General features: G+C 43.7%; 1 protein-coding gene across 2 annotated transcripts in view; it reads right to left on the bottom strand.

Annotated features, from left to right (window-relative positions):
- The window catches only part of traf4b (tnf receptor-associated factor 4b), a 113,503-nt gene extending 101,590 nt beyond the window's left edge, over positions 1 to 11,913 (bottom strand). The window contains exon 1 of one of the 2 annotated variants that reach the window (XM_070858071.1): positions 11,579 to 11,913. In XM_070858071.1, coding sequence (XP_070714172.1) covers positions 11,579 to 11,721 — 143 coding nt within the window. In that variant the 5' untranslated portion in view covers positions 11,722 to 11,913. Of the gene's footprint in view, positions 1 to 10,717; positions 10,867 to 11,578 lie in introns of those variants that run through there. The other variant, XM_070858072.1, reaches the window with a different exon arrangement.
- Between the last annotated feature and the right edge of the window lie 526 nt (positions 11,914 to 12,439).

Raw genomic sequence — 12,439 nt, 5'->3', positions numbered from 1 at the left:
TGAGAGTGGAAGCAAGTCTTCCTTGATTTTGAAGGACTGCCTATGATGCATTACTTCCCTTAAAATGGCCATCCAATTTCAGGACAGCGACCTTCGATTGATTGCCTACCTCAGGCAATGGAAAGTACTGGCAGATTCCCCAACTATCTGGAAGGAGAATCAGGCAAGATGTACTTAATGCTGATAACTCAATATTCTGTGACAAAAATCAAAGTTGGCACGTCCAGACATTACTGGACGAAGGGTCATCGACCTGAAACGTTAACTCTGTTTCTCTCCACAGATGCTGCTCAGCCCGCTGAGATTTCCAGCATTTCCGGTTTTTAATTTCAGATTCCAGCATCCGCGGTATTTTGCTTTTGTGTTGTTGCAGACATTACTATTGTCTGGTTACAGAATGCCAAAGTGCAGCCTGGAATATTTAACCGTATAATAGTATTTTAAGAAAAGGGCTGAAACTGTTGATTGTCAATTAGCATGATTTATAAATTAATCCCCCCCCCCCCCCCCCACCCACACCATTTTGGATCTGTCACTGCAGTGACTGGACAAATCTCACTGCCAGACAAAAACAAGCCCCTTCACAGCACTTGAGACATGCTGAGCGCCACTCTCAATCAGATTGCAAACTTCAAAGCTCACAACATCAGCAACTTCATGCAGAAGTTAATGCCTCACAAACATGCATATCCACCAGGATGGCAACTCCAATGACAAATGAGCCAGTGGGTTAAACACCATTAATAACTACTGGCGGAAAAACTCCCACAAGCTAAATAAGAATTTCACTCAAAAGCACACTACTAAATAAGCTTTAAATCAACTGTGATGGCCTGCAGTACATTTACATTAGTGAATATTGTAACAGTTTAATCTGTGCAGACTCTTTCGATTAAATATTTTCAGTTAGAATTTTTGCCTCTATTATATTTAAGGCGGCCCCAATTTGAATGTTTAATCAGCAGACTCAATCCAATCCATACACACATACAGCTGTGATAAGTTGTTACAGGACAGAGCAATAGCTGCTGTGCTGAATTCAGAAACTAAATTAAATCTTAAACAAGTAAACGCATTCTGCATCCATTACAAAAAAAACCAGAAGAGTTAAGACCGTCAGCCACTGTGGTGTATGAGCAGTTCACGACTCCAAACTTCCACCCACCAACATCAAGAAACACTTGCATTTATATAGCGCCATTCTCAACCTCAGTACGTCCCAAAGCACTTGACTTTATTTAAGTGCAGTCGCTGTTGTAATGTAGGAAATGTGGCAGCCTATTAGCTCACAGCAAGCTCCCACAAACAGCAATGTAATAATGACGAGACAATCTGTTTTAGTTACGTTGATTGAGGGATAAATATTGACCAGGGCACTGGGGATAATCTAAATTTTGCCATGGGATTTTTAAAAAAAAAGTCCACCTGAGAGAGCAGACTGGGCCTCGATTTAACATCTCATCTGAAAGACGGCACCTCCGACAGTGCAGCGCTCCCTCAGTACTGCACTGGAGTATCAGCCGAGATTTACGTGCTCAAGTCTCTGGGGTTGGACTTGAACCCACAACTTTCTGATTTTTAGAGCAGAGAGTGCTACCCACTGAGCCACAGCTGTCACCAAGCACCTTCCTTTCCCCAAATCATAGTTGGGAATTACTGGATCGATTTGTATTTGCTCCAAACTGGGACCACAGATTTTTTTTCAAAATGGTAAGTGGATAAACTAGTGCTCGACTGAAAGCAGTTCATCTATGTTAAAACAGGGCCCCATGTACAAACAGTGCAAACACCTTATTTGCTCGCCAACCCAGTCAACCTACCAGCTTTATATCAGTACAGAGGCCAATCCAATATCGAGTGGGATGCCAACCTTCAAACTGTTTAACAATACTGCTATCCAACAATAATAAAGTATAACGCTGGTCTCAAGTGCTGTATAATCTATCCTTAGGTGTAAATAGTCATATGGCATTAAATGAGCAACTTGTATTTATATAGCACCTTTAATGTAGTAAAACGCTTCACAGGTGTGTTACAAGACAAAATAAATAAATTTGACACTGAGCCACATAAGAAATTCCCTCTCGCTCTCTAATCTCCTCTACCCTACAACCCCGAGAACTCTGCATTCCGCCAATTCTGGCCTCCTGAACTTCCCCAATTTTAATCACTCCACCATTGGCGGCTATGCCTTCAGCTTCCAAGGCACTAATCTCTGGAATTCCCTCCCTAAACCTCTCCGCCTCCCTACCTCTCGCTCTCCTCCTTTAAGACGCTCCTTAAAATCTACCTCTTTGCTCTAATATCTTCTTGTGTGGCTCGATGTCAAATTTTGTTTGCTAACGCTCCTGCAAAGCACCTTGGGAAGAGGCGCTATATATAAATGCAAGTTATACATGTCCAGAAGGCCTAGATGTAACGACATGCTATGTGACTGAGGTATGATATTTATAATGGTCAGATCACTGCTGGTAGAATCTCCCTATCAATACAAATTGAGGTGCAACACTTCCTTAAAGAGCTACAGGAATCACAAGAGTCAGCTGACTTAAGTCAGGTGCGAACACTTCCTGCAAGACCCAGCTTGCCCTCAGTGTCTTTAGGTCACCTTGAAACTCAACTAAACCGAAACCATGCGTCAACAGAAGCACCAAATGCAAATCCTTTCTTTTCATATTTTGGCTCATTCCCAAATCAGATGCTGTTTGAATTTTCTTTTCGTCCGCACAGCATCTCTGTGCAAATTGAAGCATACAGAGATACCCTCCTGACTACACTAAAGCATATCAGTTTTCACTCAGTCTTTGGCAGCAAGTTATTTTTTTTTAATGTCTAGTATATGAGTGTATGAAGCATTTTGTGCATGTTAATCAGAACCCAGTGTCTCACTGTGCAAATGGTAAACCTACTGAAGACCCTTGGATGTACAGCAATTGCAACACATCGCCCAAACCATGGCAGTGCCATGCACACCATAATTCTTACTGTATATTACAACTACCAATGCAAATGTTAGAACAGACATTGTGTCACAAAGCCAATTTCACAGTGCTTTTGCAGTTTAAAGGGGAGACATAGAAAACTGCAGGTTACATTATTGGGACTGGATTTGCATCAGGCAAATGATTAGACACAGTTGGAACAGGAATCACAAAAAGGGAGTAAACAAAACAGAACATACATCTCTGTAAAACCTGAATTTCTCAAATCATTCCAGGCACTGTCTCCCTGCCCCCATTAGTTATGCTGGCTCTCACTAACCACCTTCTCTCCCACAACTCAAACTGTGCCAGATTCACCAAAGTGCGTGATTAGCCGAATAAGGCCCATTCACTTGCAGCAAACAACAGAGTACAAATTTTGTAGCATATTATTCATTGGATAGCTGCAAAGTAAACTCATTCCTTGTTATATCAACTTTATGACTCAATAAATCAATGACTTAATGTACATACATGCACTACTGCCTTGAGGAATTGGTACCCAATAAACACTCTTCCCATGGCATTCAGCGTTGAGAAATATTGTCACAAGGTGTGTACTATGAATTGGTATCGACAGATTTCAAGAAACAAAAGCTCACTGAAACCAATATCCTATAATATTAGTTATCATCTCAAATTGCTCTCACCACAGTCTGTAACTAATAGAACTGCACTCGAATGTTACATCGTGTCAGCTGTGGCTCAGTGGGCAGCCTGAGTCAGAAGGTTGTGGGTTCAAAGTCCCACTCCAGAGACTTGAGCACAAAAATCTAGGCTGTCACTCCAGTGCAGTACTGAGGGAGGTGCCGTCTTTTGGATGGGACGTTAAACCGGGGCCCAGTCTGCTCTCTCAGGTGGACGTAAAAGATCCCATGGCATTATTTCGAAGCGTTACCCCCCCGGTGTCCTGGCCAATATGTAATCAACATCACAGAAACAGATTACCTGGTCATGATCACATTGCTGTTTGTGGGAGCTTGCTGTGCAAAAAAAAAATTAGGCTGCTGCATTTACTACAGCATAACAGTGACTACACTTCAAAAATACTTCATTCACTGTAAAACGCTTTGGGACATCCTGAGGTCGTGAAAGGGGCTACATAAATGCAAGTCTTTTTAAAAATATAGCTCAAAATAATCTCTTCAGATACTAGCCAAGTTTGGTAGGACCAGATCGATTATTGTATTGCTGGGTGTTTATCACAGTATAAGTGGACGCCATCCAAAATGTCATATCAACCTAGATTTTACTGAACTGTTGGTGATTCAAGTGAGTCAGAACATAGGATGGGGTGGACTTGTCTCACCAAAGCAAAGGTGCTTTTATATATAGAGTCAACACCCGGGATGGTAGCACCTGCTCCCAATGCCTGGGACTTGCGCTGCTGACTGCAGCCCGAAAATAAACTTGTTGGGATTCGCCAAGAAGACCTGGTTAAACAATGGGTCTTCCGAGCTGCCCATCCTTCCGAATCAAGGCAATTGTACTTCCGGGTGCAGCCAGCTGTGCGAGGGAGGGCCAGGTATGTAGATGTAGTCCGCCCTGTGCAGAGGGGAACGGGTAGGTCCGAGGGCCTCCTAGTAGGACTGCTCCTGGGCACGGCCAAGGGTGCCATCAGCCAGCGGGCGGTCGAGGGGGTCGTTCAGCCTGACTGCCTGCCTCTCTTCCGTGCCCACATCCGGGCCAGGGTGTCCTTGGAGATGGAGCACGCGGTGTCCACCGGTACGCTCGCGGCCTTCCGCGAGAGGTGGGCGCCAGAGGGACTGGAGTGCATTGTCACCCCCGGCAACCAAATTTTAATTTGATTTTATACGTTTTAAAGTTAAATTTGTTTTAATTGCCGGGTTTTTTAATGTCCCCCTCCCCTTTTATAGGGGGCACTTGTAAATTATGGTTTTAGAGCCCCCCAAAAAAAACACATTAAAAAAAAACTACAAAAATACAAAAAAAAAGGGCCTTGGGAAATGTTTGGAGTGTCCCCCAGATTTAATGTTTATGATTTAATGTTTATTGTTAACTCCAAAAGAGTTGTAGATGTAGTGCTTACTACTCGGGGGATCAAGGGGTATGGCGAGAAAGCAGGAATGGGGTACTGAAGTTGCATGTTCAGCCATGAACTCATTGAATGGTGGTGCAGGCTCGAAGGGCCGAATGGCCTACTCCTGCACCTATTTTCTACGTTTCTATCAGGAGGTACGTGGGCCGCAGCTCAACATAAAAACAAATTAAACAAAAATAAAAAGTTAGCAAAAACACACGTGCACATTTTTGTTTGGTCAGCAAAAAAAAAAACATGGTATAAAGACTTTCTGAGGTGTGTTATTCAGTACTCAGAATTGAAGAGAAACTGCGTGGGCCGACACATTCCTGAAAAGTTAACAATGCAGCCTTTGACTGCAAGCACACTTGGACCACAATATGCTGAATGCACAAGGGCTGGTATCTTGATGGGGCGTCCACAGACTTTCTAAACACAATGATTTACAGTTTGCCCAAGGGCCCAAAGGAGACCTGCAGGATCAAAGACTTGAGGTCACATCGAGGTGTTCCCTCCAGAGGACACAGTTCCATAGTCAAAAAAAGTCATACGTCCATATCTGATCTGCAAAAGTCTGCATTAGCACAGCGAGACGTCAATTAAAATGCAACCAACAAACCATCTGCAAGTGTCCAATTGACTTCTTGTCAGTGCTGCAAATGTCACCTCATTTTAGCTGGCTTTGTAACAGCAAGACCAATTAAATCTGTGCATTTACAAAATAGGTCAAAATATGTTTCTTCTTAAATTGAATTTGAACTGATCATTGACCCACTGTAAATCATTGGGGGAGTGGGGGGGGGGGGGGAGCATTGAAGCCTCGGACTGTAATCAGCACAGAACCATCAGCAGCAGCAAGTCAATATTTGCAAACATTTTTCACATACCATCGACCATTCTGGCAAAAAATGTATAAATTTAAATTGGCTATTTGCAGAGCCAAGCGGGTGTGCATACCCACTGTGGAAAGCTTTTAATCCTTGGGAGAGTGCAAGGCAAACAGCGGATTGCAGCTGCAAGCATCTTCTGCTCGGGCAGTGGCGTGTAACTGGACATTTGCAGGTCAAAGCTCGAACTGGGGTGTCCAGTCTAGGAAAAATCCTGCATTTTCCCCATCAACTTGCGATAAATAAATACAAATGCATCATCGTTCATAAGCTGCCACTGCCTCCCAAAAGCAAAAAAACTTATTTCACACTTCACTTTATCCAGACTCTTCATTAATTACTGCCTCAGGGGCCAGTAACAGTTGCACAGATTCCAGTGTAATGAAATGTTAAGAACATAAGAAATAGGAGCAGGAATAGGCCATTTGGACCCTTGAGCTTGCTCTGCCATTCAATATCATGGCTGATCTGATCCTGGCCTCAACTCCACTTCCCTGGCCACCCCCATAACCCTCCATTCCCTTATCATTCAAAAATCTGTCCATCTCTGCCTTAAATATATTCAATGACCCAGCCTCCACAGCTCTCTGGGGAAGAGAATTCCAAAGATTCACATGCCTCAGAAGAAATTCCTCCTCATTTCCATTTTAAATGGACAATCCCTTATTCTGAAACGATGCCCCCTAGTTCTAGATTCCCCCGAGAGGAAACATCTTCTCTGCATCTACCCTGTCGAGCCCCCTTAAAAATGTTGTATGTTTCAGTAAGATGCCCATCTCATCCTTCTAAACTCCAATGAATATAGGTCCAACCTGCTCAACTTTACTTCATAAGACAACCCTTTCAACCTCTTCATCCCTTCAAACCAGAGACATAGAAACATAGAAAATAGGTGCAGAGTAGGCCATTCAAGCCTGCATCACCATTCGGCCCTTCGAGCCTGTACCACCATTCAATATGATTATGGCTGATCACACAACTTCAGTACCCCATTCCTGTTTTCTCTCCATACTCCTTGATCCCTCTAGCTGTAAGGGTCACATCTAACTCCCTTTTGAATATATCTAACGAACTGGCCTCAACAACTTTCTGTGGTAGAGAATGCCACAGGTTCACAATTCTGAGTGAAGAAGCTTCTTCTCATCTAAATGGCTTACCCCTTATCCTTAGACTGTGACCCCTGGTTCTGGACTTCCCCAACATCAGGAACATTTTTCCTGCATCTAACCTGTCCAATCCCGTCAGAATTTTATATGTTTCTATGAGATCCCCTCTCATTCTTCTAAATTCCAGTGAACATAAACCTAGTCGATCCAGTCTTTCTTCATATGTCATTCTGCCATCCCGGGAATCAATCTAGTGAACCTTCGCTGCACTCCCTCAATAGCAAGAATGTCCTTCCTCAGATTAGGAGACCAAAACTGTACATAATATTCAAGGTGTTGCCTCACCAAGGCCCTGTACAACTGCAGTAAGATCTCCCTCCTCCCATACTCAAATCCTCTGACCGATTCCAGTCAGATTGCACTGAAATATCTTGCTCCAATTTCCCCCACTACCCTGCCTGAATATTGGCTCCGCTCCCATCCCACATTGCTTTTGGCGGATAGTTCATGCCTCATCTCACACTGAATGCCCATGCTCATCGCCACCACTTCTCTCCCCCCAGCCATCTGCCTGCGGTACGCTTGCATAAACACAGTGAAATGTATTTTTTTTTTAATAATTCAGCCAGTCCTGATCAGTGGCACTCAAACTTTTCTGTGGAGTGACCCTCTGGGTCCCAGTGCCCTAACTTTTGGAAAGCCAGAGTCAAACATCCATTGAAAGCCTTTAATATACAGCAGATAATAGTCATTCGTCAACAGATACAGAAAGCAAATAATCTCAAGGATCCCTGCGGCCACCCCACAAAGTACTCAACGGTCCAGGGACCCCACAGTTTAAAAACCTATGCTGTGGACATGCATTTATTTTAATACAAACTAGAACAAATCTGAAAAGGGCATTTGTGTGCCACTCGATCAATATGGAACATTTACACATTACAACAATAACTTGTATTTATATAGCACCTTTAACATAGTGAAACATCCCCAGGCGCTTCACAGGAATATTAAAATAATAATTTGACACCGAGCCGCACAAGTAGAATTAGCACAGTTGACCAAAAACTTAGTCAAAGAGGTATGTTTTAAGGAGCGTCTTGAAGGAGGTAGAGGGGTTTAGGCAGGGAATTCCAGAGCTTGGGGCCTAAACAACAGAAGGCACAGCCACCAATGGTTGAGCGATTACAATCAGAGTGCGCAACAAGCTAAATTAAAGGAGTACAGATATGTCGGGGGGGGGGGAAGGGGGGGTGGTATTGGAGGAGATTAGAGATAGGGAGAGGCGAGGCCATGGAGGGATTTGTAAATAAGAATGAGAATTTTGAAATCGAAACGTTGCTTAACCGGGAGCCAATGTAGGTCAGCAAATCAGGATAGTACTAATGGTAATTGGCAGCCACGTTTCCCACATTACAAGTGACTACACTTCAAAAGTTGGTTGTAAAGCTCTTCGAGATGTCCGGTGGTCATGAAAGGTACTATATGAATCCAAGTCTTTCTTTTTACAAAAACAGGCCTTTCAGCCCAAAAGGTCTTTGCTCCACACGAGTATCCTCCTACCTTTCTACATCTCAGCCCCAACACATCACTGGCCTGCCCTTTCTTACAATGGTGTATCTAAAGCCATGCGTACAGTAAATGATATATATTTCCCCCTTCGCAACATCTTGGAATCACATGGATTCTACTGAAGACAGGGCATTTTATCTGAGCGAAAATTGGAAGAGCGACTATTCTGCGGAATAATTCATGACATCTGAAATTGCATGAATTGTTTCGAAACATGCCATTCCCAGGATTGCAATGTTAGGGTCATATCAATAGTTATGAAGAAAAACATCCCCCCCCCCCCCCCAAACTTTGCAACAGAAAGAGAACCCCCTTTCTTGCTGAAATGACAGCTCCATTTGGATCCCAATTTGACTGGCTGCAGCATGATGCACAGGCGAGAGTTAATGTTCGAGAGAGTACAAGCTGTATTTTACAAAACTGTCGAGGTTCTATTCAACGGCATGCTGAAAGGAGCAAAAGAAAGTCACCGTTCAAAGGATTAATTTGCTTCAAGTACTTCACTTATCCAGCTGACGAGATTGACGGCCCATTTCTGCTGCTTTTAAGTTTGCAACATAATTTGCATCAAAGAAAACTACTCGAGGAGACAAGCTCTGCATTTGCTGCTGGTACATGTTCTGATAGAAACTGATGGCAAACAATGTCCACAGAGAAAATTTCATCCAGTAAATTTGAAAAAAAAAAAGTGTGGCATTATTAGTTTTTATTTTAAAAGCTAGCTGGTTGTCAATTTAATTTCCTTCCCCCACGGTTTCATTCATAAATAAATTAACAGCAGAAGAGAGAGATCTGCAAATCTAGCCAGAAGAATATTGCTATTTTAATGATTAAGATTTTAGCCTCCCCTGGTGTGGGTAAACCATGAAACCAGCAGAAATCTATTCCTGTCAACCTTAACTCCGCCTACCTTTCTACCAGCCATCGGGCAATGCCAGACACACACACACACACACACACATGGAGAGACTCGAGGGGGAGAGAGACACACACACTTGGAGAGGGAGAGATAGAGACAAACACGCAGGGGAGACTCAGAAAGACAGACAGAGACACACACACACACACACAAAGACACATAGGAGAGACAGACAGACACACACACACAGAAACACACACAGACACGAGATCCAGAGCAAGACACACATGTACACACACACACAGACGAAGAGACAGACAGACAGGACAATCAGAGACACACAGACACACTCGGAGACACACCCACACCCACAAGCAGGTGATACTCAGATAGCCAGAGCAAGACACACACCTACATACAGGGAAAGGGGGGGAAAGAGAGAGAGACACACACGCACACACACAGGGACTCAGAGGGAGAAACAGAGCACCAGAGAGAGACACACACAGAGACAGAGCGAGAGAGTCAGACACACAGAGACAGGGAGACTCAAAAAGAGAGGGAGACAGAGAGCACCAGCACACACACATACACTTACAGCCTCGATCCACAAAGAGGTGCACTGTACATAATTTATGAAAGTGAGCTGCAGTTATAAATGGGCACACACACGCAGAACATGTGCGGTCGCTTTTAGTTAAGAAACATGGGCCAGGCCACATACTCTGCTGTGTAATGAAGATGTGACGGTTGCATGAAATGGGCTCACGGGGAGACCGTGTCATTGTTTTCTGCCGCCACCAGCAAATATGGATCGGGTTTAGCCGCGAGCAATTCATTAATAATTCGACTGCGTTCAAACTGCTGACAAACAGATAAAAAGGAAATGGGCCGGTTTTGAATGCTGTTTTTTTTTACAAAGATTGCAATCCCCCTCCCTCGATTATTTCCGTGTGATTGACATTAATGCGAAAACCTGGCTTGTTCCTGAAGTCTCTTCCCCCATGCAAGTGGCGCCCCGGGGAATAGAAAGCAGAGATCCAAGGAGAACAGAAGTAAATTGGACAATAAGTACTTCAAACAGTGGACAATGTGCTTCCTACTGCTAAATGATTTGCACAGCAGAGCTGCCCCGAGAACCAGAGAAAATCCAGTTGCATTATTTTTATGATCGATTTATTTTGGCTCTTAATCCTCCCCCAAAAGATCACAAGGTCTTTCCTTCCAGTTTGGTTTTGACGGGGGAACCCTTCACTGCCCAGTTTCCTTACATTCTCTGCAAACTGCGGGTTACCATAACCCACCGTTTCGCCTTTTCCGCAGTCGGTTGCGTGCAAAAACATGTTCTGCATCAGCTGCATACAAAAAATGGTCCCGTTGCAATAAAGAATGCGAGCAGTACGGCGGAGTGTTGCTCCACAGACCCACACACCGCGAGAGGGGCAGCCAAGCACAACCGCGTTTCCAGCTCACATTTCTAACCTCACGCCCAGCCCCGGCAAGCACCTTTCTACACTCTTAAAATGGAAAGCCTCTCGTGTCAAATACCATCGGCGAAATTTTTTTTCTTTATTTTTTTTTTAGAAATAGGAGATTTTAAAAGCTGTGGTCGAAGCCAATCCGAAGCGCTAATTTAAAAGTCTGTACAAAATTCAAACCCGGTGATATTTGTGGGACCCACTTTAAAAAAAAAAATATTCTCCACAATTTACCCAACGCCGGTCGGATCCAGTACAGGTCCGCCTTCAAATACTCTTTTTAAATGAAGGATTTAATCAAACTATAGTTGAATTGAAAGCAAACTGGGATAGAATAATCTCACAGCCGCCAACACCAAACTTTGTGTCCGGTAACAGTGTCTGTATTATACAGTAACTAAGCCTGAAATTATGCACCGGACCCCCTTTATATACACATGGTATTTATATTGTGTGTATACACACACACACACACATATGTTCGCTATACACATACACACGCACTATCATATCCTATATTTTACATATCCTATTTTATATGATATTCGCACACACCCTCAATGATCTGAATCCAGCACTAAACAGTGAGAGGAGCAGTCTGTGCCCGTGTTGCCGGCTCGGTGCTGGGCTTTGAGAAGTTGCTCCAAGTTTTACCTGAGAAACTCCTGCAGGCAGGTGTCGCAGAAGCGGTGACCGCAGGTCGAGACTTGCACGGGTTCTCGCATCGGCTTGTTGCACAGAGGACACTGAAAACGCCGCTTGGGCTTCTCCAGAAACTTGTAATCGTAACCGGGCATGTTTGTGTTGTTTGATAGAGGCAAGAGGATGTGTGCGGAGTGCCGATCGCTAATTAAGTTTTCATTAAAAAATATATAGATATATATCTATTAAGACAGGGTGAGACTACTGGGTCCGGTTGGGTGTTATGGCTAGGCTCCAGTTGCTAAGGTACAAGCGGTTTAACAAGCAGCCAGCCAGCTCTCCCTCCGGCCGGCACTGAATGGAGAATGCCCGGCTCTGTTGATGTTTGGAGATGGTTTTCCTGGAGGAGGTTCACGTGTTATTGGAGGGGCGGAGATCCAGCAATTACTCTGCTGACAGCGCGCCCCTGGGTCCTAGCCCCACACATGTTCCACCTTGTTACTCTCCCTTCTGTGCGATTTCATTTTAAAAAGACTGAATAATTTTAGAAAGACACTTCTAGATAACCTGCAAACGAGAGATTTGTGCCCCCAATCTTAGTGGGCTATAATTTTAATAATTGTGCATATAAAAATGAGACGGGAATTAAGTATTGCATACAATATATAGTAAGTATACATAGGATTTACAACACAGAAACAGGCCATTCGGCCCAACAGGTCTATGCTGGGGTTTATGCCCCATACTGAGCCTTCTCTGACTACTACATCTCATCCTATCAGCATATCCTATATTCCTTTCTCCTTCATATATTAAGTAATTAATGCTGAAATATGCAACAGACCCCCTTTATATACACATATTTATTAAGTA

The sequence above is a fragment of the Pristiophorus japonicus genome, chromosome 16 (genome assembly GCF_044704955.1).
Source record: "Pristiophorus japonicus isolate sPriJap1 chromosome 16, sPriJap1.hap1, whole genome shotgun sequence".
Taxonomy (NCBI): Eukaryota; Metazoa; Chordata; class Chondrichthyes; family Pristiophoridae; genus Pristiophorus; species Pristiophorus japonicus.
The sequence above is the reverse complement of the archived record's forward strand: the minus strand, read 5'-3'. Positions and strand labels throughout refer to the sequence as shown.